General features: G+C 42.6%; 1 protein-coding gene across 1 annotated transcript; it reads right to left on the bottom strand.

Moving 5' to 3' along the window:
- Window positions 1-109: 109 nt before the first annotated feature.
- On the bottom strand, window positions 110-13,949 carry faxcb (failed axon connections homolog, metaxin like GST domain containing b). The gene is made up of 6 exons (XM_019856339.1): window positions 13,163-13,949; window positions 10,797-10,932; window positions 10,432-10,628; window positions 4,469-4,686; window positions 2,480-2,596; window positions 110-2,332 (listed from the first exon to the last, which is right to left on the bottom strand). Exons 1-6 carry the CDS (start codon window positions 13,420-13,422, stop codon window positions 2,010-2,012), a joined length of 1,251 nt encoding a protein of 416 aa, XP_019711898.1. The 5' UTR covers window positions 13,423-13,949; the 3' UTR covers window positions 110-2,009.
- Between the last annotated feature and the right edge of the window lie 1,724 nt (window positions 13,950-15,673).

Genomic DNA, 15,673 nt, shown 5'->3' with positions numbered 1-15,673 from the left:
CACACTTTAGGGGTCAGCATGCACTCCAGAGGCACAACTACTTGTAGTATATGAAAGGCATTGAAAAGTACATTTTCACATCTCCCTGTTAAAAAAAAAAAAAAAAAAGTTTCAAATTGTCAACGCTTTTTATTGAAATAAGCCAGTCGAGCCATTTTATGACTACAGTGTGATCGACAAATCTGCTCTACATACATGATACGGTTTGTAACACACACAATATTTACATTAAACCGGCAGAGATGACATGGTTTCAAACATTTACTTTTCATATGGTTTGGTAGAAAGCAGTTCAACCGAAGGAAGCGTTTCAAGGGGACAAAACACAGGACAACACGACAGAAGTCGGTTACGTTTGCCTTTTTTTCTGTCTGCCCAACTCTTGAAATGTTCGTCTTGTGTGCTTTGTCACTAAGCACAAAGCTCTGCATCCACATTGAGAGCTTATCCTCAGTCCAACTTCAGTGAGGTTACAAGGCCGAGGTTAACATTAAATTAAATAAATTTTGCCATGGCGTAAAATATAGATGAACCTCAACTGACTTCTGAGGGGCATACCTTTGCAGTCGTTGGCATCAACATTCACCACTGCAAAATTCTTCACTGTTTTTGTTACCTTTCAGCAACTGAATATGATGCTTCGGGGGAGTTAAATATGAAAGTAGCGCTTTCGCAGCAGCACAATGAGTTAGGATTCAAATATGTTTGGAAAACGGCTGAAAAAAAAGGTTATTGGATAATGCACATCTTTTGAACACAGTGGTACACTTGTCTTTTACTTAACATCACAAATGTTTGACATTAGCCAAATGTGTTATTTTCACATCAGCTGTTTGGAATCCTGAGTGCATCCAATCAGACTTTTTCCATCAACTGGTTGGTTGAGGATACCCACACAGAACAGGTTTTAGTAGCACTGTGCCCTCACTGCACCGACACGACTTAAACGTTCTTTATGTTTTCGTTTGTTTTGTCTTTTTCTACTCAAATATCCTACTCCCCAAGCTTTCACATACATAACAATAAGATGAAAATAAATTTTTACCAGTGCAAAAAATAATTTCTCTTTTAAGCGTAAGAAATAAAAGACTAATAAATTAAGATGTTTTTCTCACACACACACACACACACACATAATTTATAAAGAAAACAAACAACCATCTGTTTGAGTCAAGCAGGAAGGCTGAACTATAGTTCACTTACTTGTATGCAAGTATTGCACTTACGATGAAAATCGAGTATGCCTCTGTTCGGAACGGTCACCACAATGCTCTTTTGCCTACAGGCTTTCATTCATGGCTAGGTGCGATTGCCACCTGGTGGTCATTGTTATTAACTACAACCACCCTGTTCATATGCGACACAAATGACCAAAAGCTCCAATGTAACACATGAAACAAACAACCCAAAAGAAAATAAATGTAAGAGGCACAAAGATGCTGATCACAGAATTTCCAATCAACCAGCCAGCAAAGGAGTTCAGTCCTGATTGACATTTGATGTTGACATGCATATACAGTATGTATGATATGTACGTATAGTCTTTCCATGTCTAAAAGCCAAAAAGAAAGAGCATGATAAAATGTAATCTCTAAATCGAAAGAGCTGAGGCGGAACAGCAACTCATTTTAGCCACATGATCAATCTCCATTTGTTTGAAGGAGTTTAAGACAACCGGTAAAATAGACGCTATCCCTGCACCAACCCGAGATGTTGCTAATGTCACACACCTTCTGCATCACGAGACCACACAAATAAGGCAGAGACAAAATGCCACCGTGACAGTTGTGACATTTTGGGAAAGAACAAACCGGGCGGAGAAATGCAAAATTAGAGATTCAGTTCTGGTACTGTGCATTTCAATACCCACTCCGTCCAAAAGGGAAGCTGTAACATGTCGGGTAGTCAAGACAGTGTCTGAACAATGACTCTGTTGTTCTGCACTCAGCAGGCTGTGGTGGCAGTTGCTCCGCTCTCCAGTCAGCCTCCACCTGTCAGCCATCGTCACATCAAACCTCCAGGTCGGGCATCACGTCCTCCTTGAGCTGGGTCTCATTGTCCGACGCCGTGCCCACATCTGAGTCAAATAGTGAGTGGTCAGAGAGGGGCGTGTGTGTGTGCGTGTGTCCCGCCGAGCGGCTGCTGGCGTCGCTGTCATCCAGAGTGTCAGTCCTGGAGAAGAGTCCAAAGTCCAACAGACCGGTCGCCGATGGTGTGCCGCCGCTAATCTCGCTGTCTCCGTCGTAGTAGAGGTCCTCCACCTCCACGAACCATTCAGGCCAGAACCTCCTTCGCATTCGCTCGCAGAACATGGCTAAATTGATCAATTCCCCTGTGACAACAGCAAGGTCACACGAGTTCAATTTTATCTTAGGTAGTTTTCAAAACGCAAAAGAATAAAAGTGCATATTTATGAGTGAGAATAAACTCAAACGCATGCCTTTCTTTGTTCGATTTCAAAATGTTATATTGCACAAACCTTTAATGAGTTGTTCTGGTCTCGTACCGGGCAGGGTCCACATGGCCTGAGCAAGATGTCCAAACACGGTGGCATCTAATGTGGATATCTTGGAGCCCATAAAGTATTTCTTATCTCCTAAGGTGTGAAAAAGAGACAATTGAGAGAATGTGCTATTTTTTTCACACGAGTGTATGTCAGTGTAATTGCACTACTACTACTAGACAGTAGATGGCAGTGACACTCATTGTTAGCGTGTGCTCAGAGACTAAACCTCCGGAGGTCACAAGACTGATCTTGCGAGCATTCGTTGTAGCGGCCATGCTGGCAGGAATGTGGTGGCAGAAGAAGGATTTGCAATGGAGTACAGTGATAAAATTTTCGTTTATAAGTCAACATTCTGTCCATGTGAATGAAAAAGAAGAAAAATACATGACAACATACATGTACAGGTTGCCTTTTACAGATCACATTCAATTGCAACGGCAGACAGAGAGAACTACAATGAGTTCCTGTGATCACACAGCGATAAAAAGGTGTGCATCCTGACTTCATTTTGATTTAAAAAAAACAGTGCATAAATTGCTTCATTAATTTTTGTTTTGTCAGTTCAAGGGTTTTAAATATTGTGTTAAAGAATTAATATTGGAGATCAGTTTGTAGCGCATTTGACATGAAAGTTGACTTGAACTTGAACTTTTCATCCATTCATTCATTTTCCGAACCGCTTTTATCCTCACTAGGGTCGCGGGTGGTGCTGGAGCCTATCCCGGCTGTCTTCGGGCAGTAGGCGGGGGACACCCTGAACCAGTTGCCAGCCAATCGCAGGGCACAACCATCCACGCTCACACTCACACCTAGGGACAATTTAGGGTGCTCCATTAACCTGCCATGCATGTTTTTGGAATGTGGGAGGAAACCGGAGTACCCGGAGAAAACCCATGCAGGCCCGGGGAGAACATGCAAACTCCACACAGGGAGGCAGGAGCCGGGATCGAACCCACGACCTCTGCACTGTGAGGTCGACGCGCTAAACACTGGATCACCGGGCCGCCTTAACTTGAACTAGTATTTATTTATTTATTTATTTCATTACATTTTATGTTTCAGTATCATATAGTTCAATTAGCCGGTCAAAAAATGTTGTTAAATGTTCTGAAAAGCACTTTGTTACAGCTGCAGCTGTTGTGAAAGTGCTATTTAAAAACATATGTATTGTACTGTATTATAGTTTCAATAGGGACTTAATATTTGTTCGAATTTCAGGCAAAATTATGCACTTTAAATCTTTTGTAATATACGGTACTAAAAACAACATTATTTATTCTTTGTTAGAAGTTATTTTAGATACATCTTTTATTCCTTCGTATTTAATGTTAATAAGAATGCAATGTTATGCAAAACTATACTTCTAACACAGTGGTTCTCAACATGGGTTCGATCGAACCCCGGGGGTTCGGTGAGTCGGGCTCAGAGGATCGACGGCGCCTCTGCCATGGAGGGAAAGACACACGCGACTCAACATGTTAATTAGTTATGACATGCCTGCTTGGCCATCACTGGCTGCAGATGATCATATGACATTGCTTGTCCAATCAGTGCGGTGGGAAATTTAGTTTAGTAGTCAACGTGTGACTGTCGTGACAGTACGTTGAACAATTAAAAAAAAAAAAAAAAGTATACTTATCTCTTGAAATGTTATTTACTTTTTTTCTGTTTTTAATAGATGCCTTTCTTTTATATCTTGACTTTGTAAAAAATATATTTATTTATTTTTCACTCATGAAGGGTTTGGTGACTGTGCATCTTAACTGGACAGCGACGATATGCATTTCCTGACACACATATCTTAAATTCTACTAAAGTACACCATGTGAGTAGTTTTGCAACATCTGCTGTATGTCCCCAAATCCAGTGTCCGCATATGTACGGCAAGGATGGACAGGCTCCATCGATACAAGGTGAAACCATGAATTGCATTTGAGCAAAAAGAGAAATAGTCCCTCTTACCGAGCAGTGTGGCCAGTGTCCTCATGTCCTTCTCCATCAAGGCGTAGACTTCCTCCTTGGAGAATCGGCCGATGCCGTGGCCGTACATCTCCCTGCGTACCATGCTGCCGTTCAGGCGGGTCAGCAGCCATTTTAGTGCGTCACTAAGAGGTCCACTCATGGCCAGGAGCTTCTGGGTCTCCTCCAAGTTGTCCACCCACTGACAGTAGGCGATCGTCCTGGAAGAACCATGACATACACAATGTAACAAAGTTTATTTAGATAGACATACAGATAGATAGATAGATAGATAGATAGATAGATAGATAGATAGATAGATAGATAGATAGATAGATAGATAGATAGAGAGATAGATAGACAGATCATTTCTGAAATTAGTGTTCTCACTAAAACGCATCATTCTTTCTGGAGCAAGTAATAATCTAAGGCCAATGCATAGCTGTAGTTAACTTTTCATTATTCCCTTTTATTATTTTTTTTCAAACGCTGAGCATCTCATGCGCATCACTGGCGCCCTCTAGTGACGATGCATCCAAACATTGTGAAAACCACGACACAAGCACAGCACAATGAGAATTTCCCTTAAAGTTCATTCCCTCGTTTAACACAATAATGGAATGTGCTATGACTCTTTGGTCCAGCTTGAATGACACGTGACTCTTTCCCTTCCTCATGAACCATTCACGAATGCAGCATGTGGCAATGTGTCACTTTTTCCTCTGTGAGCCACATACAGAAAAATGTGACTTTATTTTAAACATGCTGTATCCAATCTATCTGGCAGTAATGTATTTAAATTTTTTTGAGAAACTAAAATTACACATTTCTATTCAAGGTAATAGGGTTATAGTTTGGGCTTTTTCATGATTTTGGGGTAAGCCCGCTGCCTCGTATCCTAGCAGAATAGATACGCCCATGCCCTGACCAGACAGATCTCCATATTGAGAACCAAAACAAGAGCAATCTGTAATAAGATGACATTCTTTTAGGATGAGTTGACTTTATGAACAGACAGCCTTTTCTTGAGAAAAAAAAAAAAAAATCTTAAAAAAAAAAAAAAAAAAAAGTAATTCATCATCAAGCCCACAGTCTCCTCATTGGGTCTTTATTATAAATGTCTGATTGATTAATCTGACACTGGAATATAATAAATGCTGAAAAAGGTTTTTGTTCTATTTACTCAATTTGTTTTCATCACGCGTATGCAGGAAATAATATTATGTGGCGCCAGATACATTTTCTATATCTACTTAAAAAATTCATTTGTCTCCAAATGATTTTATTTTGTGCAACCACTTCATGAAGTGAATGGACTATACATCTGCTCCAAAAAAAATATCTGGCCCTAGACAATTTTATTTTGTGCAACCACTAGAACGGGGGTCGGCAACAAGCGGCTCTGAGCCCGCATGCGGCTCTTTAGCGCCCCCAGTGGCTCCCTTGAGCTTTTTCAAAAATGCTTGAAAATGGAAAAAGATGGGAGGGAAATATGTTTTTTTGGTTTCTGTCAGAGGACAAACATGACACAAACATTATTTACGTTTTCCGATGCTATAAAAATATGTCGAATAAATATTAAATGTCAACGAATATTTGCATCATAGCCTGCAACACACATTGCTATCAGCAGGGTGGGATGTCAGTCAGGGGGCTGTTTCGTCAATGAATATTTGCGTCATAGCCTGCGACACTGAACATTCGGCAAGCCCCCTCGCTGCCCATCTTTGAAACCCGCCTCAAAAGTCACTTATATTCTTTGGCATTTGACTCCGCATGACTCAGATTTGATCTTAGTTTTACTGTTTGGTGCCTACTACCATCTTTGTTACTGATTATTGCTTTATTGTTGTATATATGTTAGTTGCTCCATGTACAGCACTTTGTATGCAGCAATGGCTGTTTGAAAGTGCTCTATAAATACAGTTGAGTTGAGTTGAGACACACTTCTACTAGCAGGGCGGGATGTCAGTCAGGAGGCTGTTGGTAAAAAAAAAAAAAAAAAAAAAAGCTGCCTTTCATGTACAATTCACCGAGGGTACTTGCTAAGAATGGGAATCCGGCCAGCCAAGTGAAGCATTTTTAAATGGTACACGTGAGCTACGATAGTTAGCACACTGCCAAAGTGCGGCCCGTGCCTCGTTCATCTTAGCTGCCGTTATGGCTGTTGCTCATTACGGCATGCGTGTGTAAGTGTGTGCGGATGCGCGCGTGTGCGGTAACGGATCGATCGAGGGAGGTTGGTTGTTTGAAAAGTAGATCTTACATCCAAAAAGTTTGGGCATCCCACCACACCCGCAGCGGCTCCTCTTGTTTTATGTTGAGAGGGAAGAAATTTCATCTGTGCTGTATGTTACACATATGTACAGCACATTTGACAATAAAGTTGTATTCAATTCAATTCTACAGGATGAACTGCAGGGGGAAAAAAATCTTGTAATGCTCGTTGTGTATTTGTAGTCAACTTAGTCATGTTGAGAGTAGGCTAATATAGCTCATATAGATACATACAGCATGTGTCGCCTTCATTATAAGGCTTTTAATTTTTTGCGGCTCCAGACATATTTGTTTTTTGTTTTTTTTGGTCCAATATGGCTCTTTCAACATTTTGGGGTGCCGACCCCTGCACTAGACGAAATCAAATTGAGTAAATTCATCTTATTAAATGTATTAATGAAATGCAGCATCCATTATGAATATGAGAAAATCGACATATATATGTGCTAGAATGAGTATGTATATACAAACCGAAAGTTGTAAATATAGATAAGTACAGCACACATAAGGGTAAAAGCATCTGTTGATATGTAGGCTTTTTCCTTTTCTGTAATGAAAAATGATCATTTCATATATTTTATAACAAGGGGTAGGACTAGATAAGTTTTTCCTTCTTCCTACTCCTTTGAACATATAATTGTGATGATGACTATTTTCTTTTCATTTTTTATATCTTACTTGCCTTCACTTTTTGCCAATTTATTACTGTATTGTACAGTATATTTTATTTGTTCAATAAACAATAAACAAACAAACATGATTTTTTTTTCCATGGGCAGGTGCATGTTAGTCTCAAAAATGGTGCCAATTCATCAATAATGCAAGATATTAACAAATTTGAGAGTTTTTTTCACAAGGCCCCAATGTCCCTGACAGTGCTCCTGCGTGCAGACACTAACAAGATTAAGTCTCTATTAACCTTTCACACTTATACTTCCTCACTCAGTGCTCGGATAAACAGATTACAGACTGACCTTTTTGTTCAGTCCAAATGTGAGGCTGGACGCAAAGTAGGACGGCATTCTATAGCTAGTAGGATAGTCATGATAAGACTGCAAAGACGCGTCTGCTCTTTGTCGTCTGCTTCCTTGACAGAAATTGGATAAAAGCATCTGGCTTTTTTTAACAGCCTGCTGACTAGAGGGGCCCACACACCACTTCCTGCTTTTTATCGTCTGTCCTGAGAGCATATGTTGTTCGTTTCTTGCAGATTTGACAAGGCCAGTGAGTGCAAGTCAGATGATCAAAATATTAAAATGGGATTTAGCTGAAGGGGGCACTGAGGGTCGGGGGGGTTGTTGTTGTACAGTACTCTACAATTCACCCGACCGCAAAAAATGCTGAACCACTGAGTTGAATTAGAACCCAGGTATTGAGCTTCAGAGATATGAGTGTTTCAGAGAAGTAAATGACTCATCCTATTCCATCCCTCCAAAAAGATTTGTAAAAATCACTTCAGTAGATGCGGCCTGGTAGTCCAGTGGTTAGCGCAAAGACCTCACAGTGCAGAGGTACCGGGCTCAATCCCGGCTCCGGCCTTCCTGTGTGGAGTTTGCATGTTCTCCCCGGGCCTGCGTGTGTTTTCTCCGGGTACTGCGGTTTCCTCCCACATTCCAAAGACATGTACGGCAAGTTGATTGAACACTCTAAATTGTCCCTATCGGGTTTTCTCCGGGTACTCCAGTTTCCTCCCACATTCCAAAAACATCCATGACAGGTTAATGGAACACTCTAAATTGTCCCTAGGTGTGAGTGTGAGCGTGGATGGTTGTTCGTCTGTGTGTGTGCCCTGCGATTGGCTGGCAACCGGTTCAGGGTGTCCCTCGCCTACTGCCCGAAGACGGCTGGGATCGGCTCCAGCACGTCCACGACCCTTGTGAGGATGAGTGGCTCCGATACTGGATGGATGGGTATTGCTTGCTTTGTTACAAAAAAAAAATATATGGGAATACGATGTTGTAAAAATAATCGCATATTAAATCACAATTGCCATCGTGAGTGGGGGAGAGAAAAAAAATCACAATTCTATTATTTTTCAAAATCCTTCAACCCTACTTCCTAGCCTGAATCCGGCAGCACAAACAGCAGCATGCCACCGCACTGCCCTTCCCTGCCATCAATAATTCATCCAGGAGGTGAGCATGTATGTCTAAATGTGGCACAACGTGGACAGGGTGAGCAAAGAAACAGAAGTTGGGTGGGAGGCATAGAGTGATGTGGGTTACATCACTGACCTCTGTGGATGGAAAGTCATGCTTTGAACACTACAGTACATGCCACAGAGTATACGTAGATACAGGGATGATGTCAGCAAAATACACAGTGAGGTGTGTGTGTGTGTGCGTGCGTGCGTGCGTGCGTGCGTGCGTGCGTGCGTGCGTGCGTGTGTGTGTGTGTGTGTGTGTCAATGGAGCCTCTAAGTAATGGAAAAACACTCAAGGCTTGAGGGCGGAAAAGGAGTTCCGATAAGTGGTGTCTTCTCACCTCGACAAGGTGGAGCAACTGACCACTGCAAGGCTACTGTACAGGCCTTTCACTAGCCTTCATCTTGTTATTCTTGTAGCATTAATGTGGTTGGTTGTCCAGGCTGCCTTTGAAAATTTCGTGTGTAACAGTGAGCGAGATCTCGCCGCCTCATGTGGTCAGCGTTTGGCCGTCATCTTTTCTCTGTCACTCGACTGGCTAGCTTGCGTCATCAGTCCGGCGATCACATCATCTCTTCTTGGAAAAATATCCAATAAACGTTTGAGAACTGAGAAAACACTTATTATTGAAACTTTGTCGGATGGAATTCTTTCCGATTCTTGCTTGATGTACACCTTGTAGTAGCACTGAACTGGATTTATTTCCTGACATTGGTTTTCTGACGTGTTTCTGAGCCTGTGTGGTGATATCCTTACACACTGATGTCGGTTTTTGTTGCGGTGCCGACTGACGGATCGAAAGTCGCGGGCATTCAATGTTAGTTTTTTAAAGAGATGAACCTCGCCTCATCTCTGCTTGTGAACGACCGTGCAATTCAGGGCAGCTCCTTTGATACCCCATCATGGCACCCACCAGTTCCCAGTCAGACCGTTCACAGGTTGTCAGGTGAACATTCCTCAACTTTGTTTTTTTTGCCACCTGTCCCAGCTGTTTTGAAACATGTTGCAGCCATAAAATGCTGAGTTAAAGATTATTTGCGGAAAAGCAATCACGTTTATCAGATTGAACATGAAATATCATGTCATAGTATTGAATTCAATACAGGGGTTGAACAGGATTGACAAATAATTCTATTCTGTTCTTATTTATGTTTAACGCTACATCCCAACTTTATTGGAATTGGGTTTGTATATACTGCAAAACATTCCAACACATTAACCCTTTCAGGGACAGCGGTCACTACAGTGGACAGCTTATGAGGTCATCGGGTTACAGGTTATCATTATTGGTGCATGAAAGGGTTAAAGAAGGATGAGGAAGGTGTAATAAAGTCTCTTGACAAATGTAACTATTCAGTTCCTATCATTTGTTCATTCAAACAAGTCTGCTCATAAGCCTGGAACTTCATGTGTAACTTTTCTTTCAACATTCTTTTCTTCGACTGCACAAGTGTAACTCATGTTCTGAATTTATGGCTGGGGATTATGTGACATCACCGGTTAAAAGTCATCTTCAAAGCCGCAAAACTACATGGCGAACCTTACCAATACAGATGTTCTTCAACCATTTTGGTGACAGCTCGAGACACGGCTCTCTCCTCCGGTGTGAGGTTGTGGTTGAGGTTGACTCCCAGCTTCTCTTCCAGGAAGTCGACGATGAACTCTGACCCTGAGACCTGCTCATAGTTGTACTCCAGCCAAGGCATCTTGCCTTGTGGTGACAGCTTCCCATCAAAATAGTTCTAAGGAGAAACACGGCATCATGTAAGAAGCCATCCATCCGTTTACTACAAAGGCTTGTGCTCATTCGGGTCGTAGTGCAGCTGGAGCCGAGCCAAGCTGACTTTGGCCAAGAGGTGGGGTAACACTCTGGCCTGGTAGCCATCAAATAGTAGAAGTCCAGCCTTTACCTGGTAGGGCAAGTCCACCATTCTCAGATAAGTCTCTATTTTGAGGCAGAAAGGTGAGAGGCTGGGAACACCGTTCTTTGGTCTGGAGAACTGATGGAGGATGATAGCATCTTGGGAGTCCAACTCCTGCTCCTTCCTGCACACACAGTGAGAATTTTGTTTTTCGTCTAGTTCTCTTTGTCATGACATCATACTGTTGGGGACTGAGTAAAATCAAACCAAATCAGTTCAATCTGTCAGCCGATCAATACTTGACTGACTGAGTCATTTTCAAGAATGGCTGGACGTTTCCCATCCCTCTCCAGTGATGCGGTCACACAAGTCATGTATTGACTTTTGTGTGGGTTTGGAGGCTGTTTCAGTCCTACTGTCTTGTTTTGTTTTGTTTTTGTGCCTCGCAGACGTTTTAATGATTGTTCACAGTCACCTTGGACATTAAGTATCATGAATTCAAATGCTAAGTAACAAAAAGTGGACCGTTTTTAACAACAATTTAGATTCTTCCAATAATCCATTTTCTGTACCCTGGAATGGTCTTCAGTTGAACACTGGGCACGTATAGAGAGACAGACAACCATTCACACTCATGCTATCATAATATATGAATTGAACCTACTCTGACTGTGCCGAAGTCAATTACATCGTATGCCACCAGTGGCTAAATTGATTTGCGGGGTACACCCTAAATTGCGGGGTATGCCCTGAACTGGTTGCCAGCCAATTGGAGGGCACGGATAGATGAACAACCATTTACATTTTCAATCACACCTAAGGATAATTTAGAGTGTTCCATTAATCTCCCATGCAGGTTTTGGAATGTGGGAGGAAACCGGAGTACCCAGAAAAAACCCACGCAGGCACGGGGAAAACATGCAAACTCCACACAGGAACCTGGAATCAAACCCTGCACCTCTGCGCCGTGTAGCGGACGTGCTAACCAGTCGACCAACATACCAGCCCGGCCCTAATAGAGACATACGGTTCTGCATGGATACGGCAAAACTAAGCCCAGTTGATACGGCACTGCATTTTCCCCGATGAATAATGAAAATATGCCTGCGTGAGTATTTTACTAATGTCTGCCTACGTATTACTCCAAAATGTATGTTCTAACATCAGTTGCTCAAAGGGTTATAACACTTCATTTCTGGTGATAATCGGTAGCCATTCAATGCCATTTTACAGTGTGTGTTAGCAGTCGGTGTAAACCAAGAGACATTCAAAATAATGTGTAAGATTGAAATAAACAATGTACACTTTTTTTTCAGTTTTACAGCAAAGGACAGCTAATGGCGTTAAAAGGTTTGTTGAGATGTGGGTTGAGCTGAGTTCATTGCTATATTTCAAATTTCTGCTCACAGTCAAAACCAAGGAAAAAAAAAAGGCCAAATGAAGGCTTGAATTTCAAAACACTCGGAAATGGGGTCTCTCGTATTTCAAGGCACCACTGCACTCATTCTAATTCTTCAAGGGGAAGTTCAACAGTGAATGATCCATAATCAATAATAGTGACAGAAACTGAGGGGCCCAAAATCAAACCTTTCTTGTGACTCCACGGAGGCTTGGCTGGGCTCTGATACTATTGGTTGGTGGCAAGAGCATGAACGTAAATTCACTTGTCAGTCTGTGTGGGCTGATTTTGTGTCTCTGTCCAATGCCCTATGGTGCTGAAACTGTTCCTCGACCAGTGACACAAACGGAGTCATGTTGACAGATCTCCGAAGCCTCGTATTACATTAAAACAACAATAAAAACAACAACAACAACTGCATTACACCAACATGACATCACATGTCCCAAACAGATGATGCTGGTAGGCTGGCTTCAGCCTCAGTCGGCTGCACGTGATTCTGCGGCAGTGCCTGTGCACGGAAAGCAAGGTTGCTCAGATTATTATGGTGAAGTGGGCCCCGAGACACTGTTTACACAGGATGCATTTACTCATCTTGGCCCAAAATAATCCCGCCATTGCCAGCCTTGCACTCCTCGCACTAAACATAGTCCATTAATCTGTTTGATATGCTAAGGACTGATCACACACACCTCATTAGATATCAAGAGGGGCATAAAGTGCTGTAGACTTATGTGAGCAGCAGCAGGGGTTCATCACAGGTCGGCCCGAGGAGTGTTTCGTTTTAACCAAGCTCAGGTGCCGAGCACGGGGGCTGGCATACGAGCGGACGCGTGACTTTGATATTATTTAAATATATATTCCCCCTACTCACTCGTTGAGTCGTGCCCTTGGAAAGAGAAAGCAGACAGTGAAGCCCCAGTAACAAGACAGAGAGCAACACTTGTGGAACGGAAAACATCAAATTGTTGTATAGTCTCAACGGAGCTTCGACAGGAAAGGAAAGAACGCCGACCTGATGGCAAGCAGCTCGTGCAGGAGGTAGGCTGCGGCGGCCAGGAGGGCCCCCCCGGTGATGTAGAGGGTCTTCTTCCACCAGGAGTCCGAGCCCAGAGCCGTCATGATGCCACCGTAGTCCTGCAAAGGGAAGGCGATGATATATCCATACAAGGACTGCGGTTGCTCGGACACACACAGCCCCAGGGGGAGGCTGTGATTCCGCCCGAGATCCACCACGCACGGCCGGGAAGAGGCGAAGCCAGCAGCCCAGTACATCCTCTTTCGGTCGGTCACAACCAGCCCTCTTCCTCGGCGCCACGCTCCCTGCTAGGCTTCATGTACAAGCCGCTCCGGTCTAAGGCATGACGGCGTGGCGGAGGGATGGCGGCCGAGGGGGTCTCATATAGTTCCGCAAAACTACAAGGAGTAAACCCTTCGATTTCCCCTCCCCAGGATGATGGTGCTCAGCACCCCCGGAGTTCACTTTCCGTTGAATCGTCTGTCATCGTCAAGTTTAGGAGACGTTCAGTAGCTTCACTTCCGAATCCCGTGTTTCAAAATAAAACAGGGATCCGATTAATTGTACGAATGCTGATTTCTTAGAAGACGAAAAAGTCTTACCATAGTTATGTTTTGACTCTGCTTCACTGACTTGACTAGAAAAGGCTTTCCCAATAAGCAAGATAAATTAATGATTTCCAAATCAATTAAGTGAAAGTGGAGAATATTCCATAACACACCCGATGATTTCACATTTTGGTAATACTGAACTAGAGAGGTCAAATAAACATGTTTGAGATGGACACCAAACTCCAGTTTTGTGCATTTCATCGTTTAATGGTGAAATTTTACGAGCTACTGTTTGTTACAATCAACTCATGAGTATTAACTACTCGTCCTTTCTTTGCCATCCATTCACACGGCTTTTATGAAAATAAAAAGTTGTACAAGTTGAATACTTAAAAACATGCAACTGTTTTCAACACAAGCACATTCAGACCTTCACCATGGTAGGTTTTAAGCCATGGCAGACACTTGGACCACAAGCTTGCTTGGTTGGTAGAGCTTGGTTGGTTGAACTCGACCTCCAGCTAAACTTAAAAATAATCAACATAATATACGTTTGATGAGTTCAACGGCAAAGCTGGCTAAATTATCACAAAAACAATTTGAGCGAAAATGTGATTTCTTTCCTAAAATTATTTTATTCCCTCAAAACATTTTCTGCATCTGCTTTATGATGCTGCTTTTTCACATGTGGACCAAGGGCTAAAGCTTTGTACAAGATGAATCAGGTGATTGCTAACTTGTTCCTGATTGAAGCGATTGCAAGTTTTCCTACTGCACCGTGTTTCACGGTCCTTTGCTTTTATTTTGGCACACCACGGTCAAGATCCGGCTCCAACGAAGCAAATAGTGCACACTTAACACAGCCGGTCTATTGTCTGGTCGAGAGTGCAACTGGAGGAGCCACCCCGCCCTTACGAGCTCCTTCATCCCAGTGAGACCAGAGTCGCACCAGATCAACTCATCCCAGCAACACAGATAATTAGGCCCAATAGCGTTCTATAGAATGTTTATGATGGTACAAATTAGCAGGTCGTCCTACCTAGGTTTACTGAGGTAAAATTGCACTAACTAAAGACAATTTGACAAATTGTACTTGGAAAATTTAGCTTTCACCAAAATATTGACTTTTGAAACTCTTGGTTGTTTTGAAACTCAGTAGTGTGCAGTGATTTTCATGTGTAAATTACTCGTGCTTATAATAATTTAACCATTGGCTACAATTGTATTGATCTAAGAGTACATGAAATAGTAAATGCTTGACTTGCTCCAAAATCCCTGAAAATGGCCCTTGTAATCACCTAGGTAACGACGTAGACAACAGGGAATGTTCATTGCAAATCAACATTTTAACTTCTGCTGATGGATATATTTTTAAGCGTCAAAAGTCATACCAAGACGATAAAGTGAACTATTGTACTCACTCTGGAACAACCTCGGAAGTACAGGAGGTAATTCATGTTGAAGTCGCCGACCATCGCGTGTTGTTGGACAATGTTGGCCTGGCATGCCTACAGATGGCTGCGAACAACTCGCTCAAAGAAGATTTCGTCAAGATCCTTCCAACATCGGGGCCGGAGGCGCTCAACAGGTGGCGACGTGTCCAAGTCAATAACGAGATCGCCTTTTCGGAGAGCAGCGGGGCGATCTGCGTCCGTGTGCTGTGAGTACCGCAATTTACTGGCGCGCACACGCGGCTTGGAGGCGCGCGGAAGAGAACTGCAGAATACGAATTTGGGAGGCGAAAGCATTGTGATAAAACTATGGAGTGTACAAACATTTACTTGTTTTACAGAAAAAAAGAAGGCCGAAACACCACTTTCATATTCTTAATTTTGATTGATTGAACACAGACACACACAAAAAAAAGAGCTAGCTGTAGAAAACGGACAATCGTTACTGTTTTTAGGATTACAGTACTATATTAGTGTGATAGCGTTATAAACATACCCCATCGGTA

The sequence above is a fragment of the Hippocampus comes genome, unplaced genomic scaffold (assembly GCF_001891065.2).
Source record: "Hippocampus comes isolate QL1 unplaced genomic scaffold, H_comes_QL1_v1.1 scaffold327, whole genome shotgun sequence".
Taxonomy (NCBI): Eukaryota; Metazoa; Chordata; class Actinopteri; order Syngnathiformes; family Syngnathidae; genus Hippocampus; species Hippocampus comes.
This window is presented reverse-complemented; position numbering and strand designations above follow the sequence as displayed.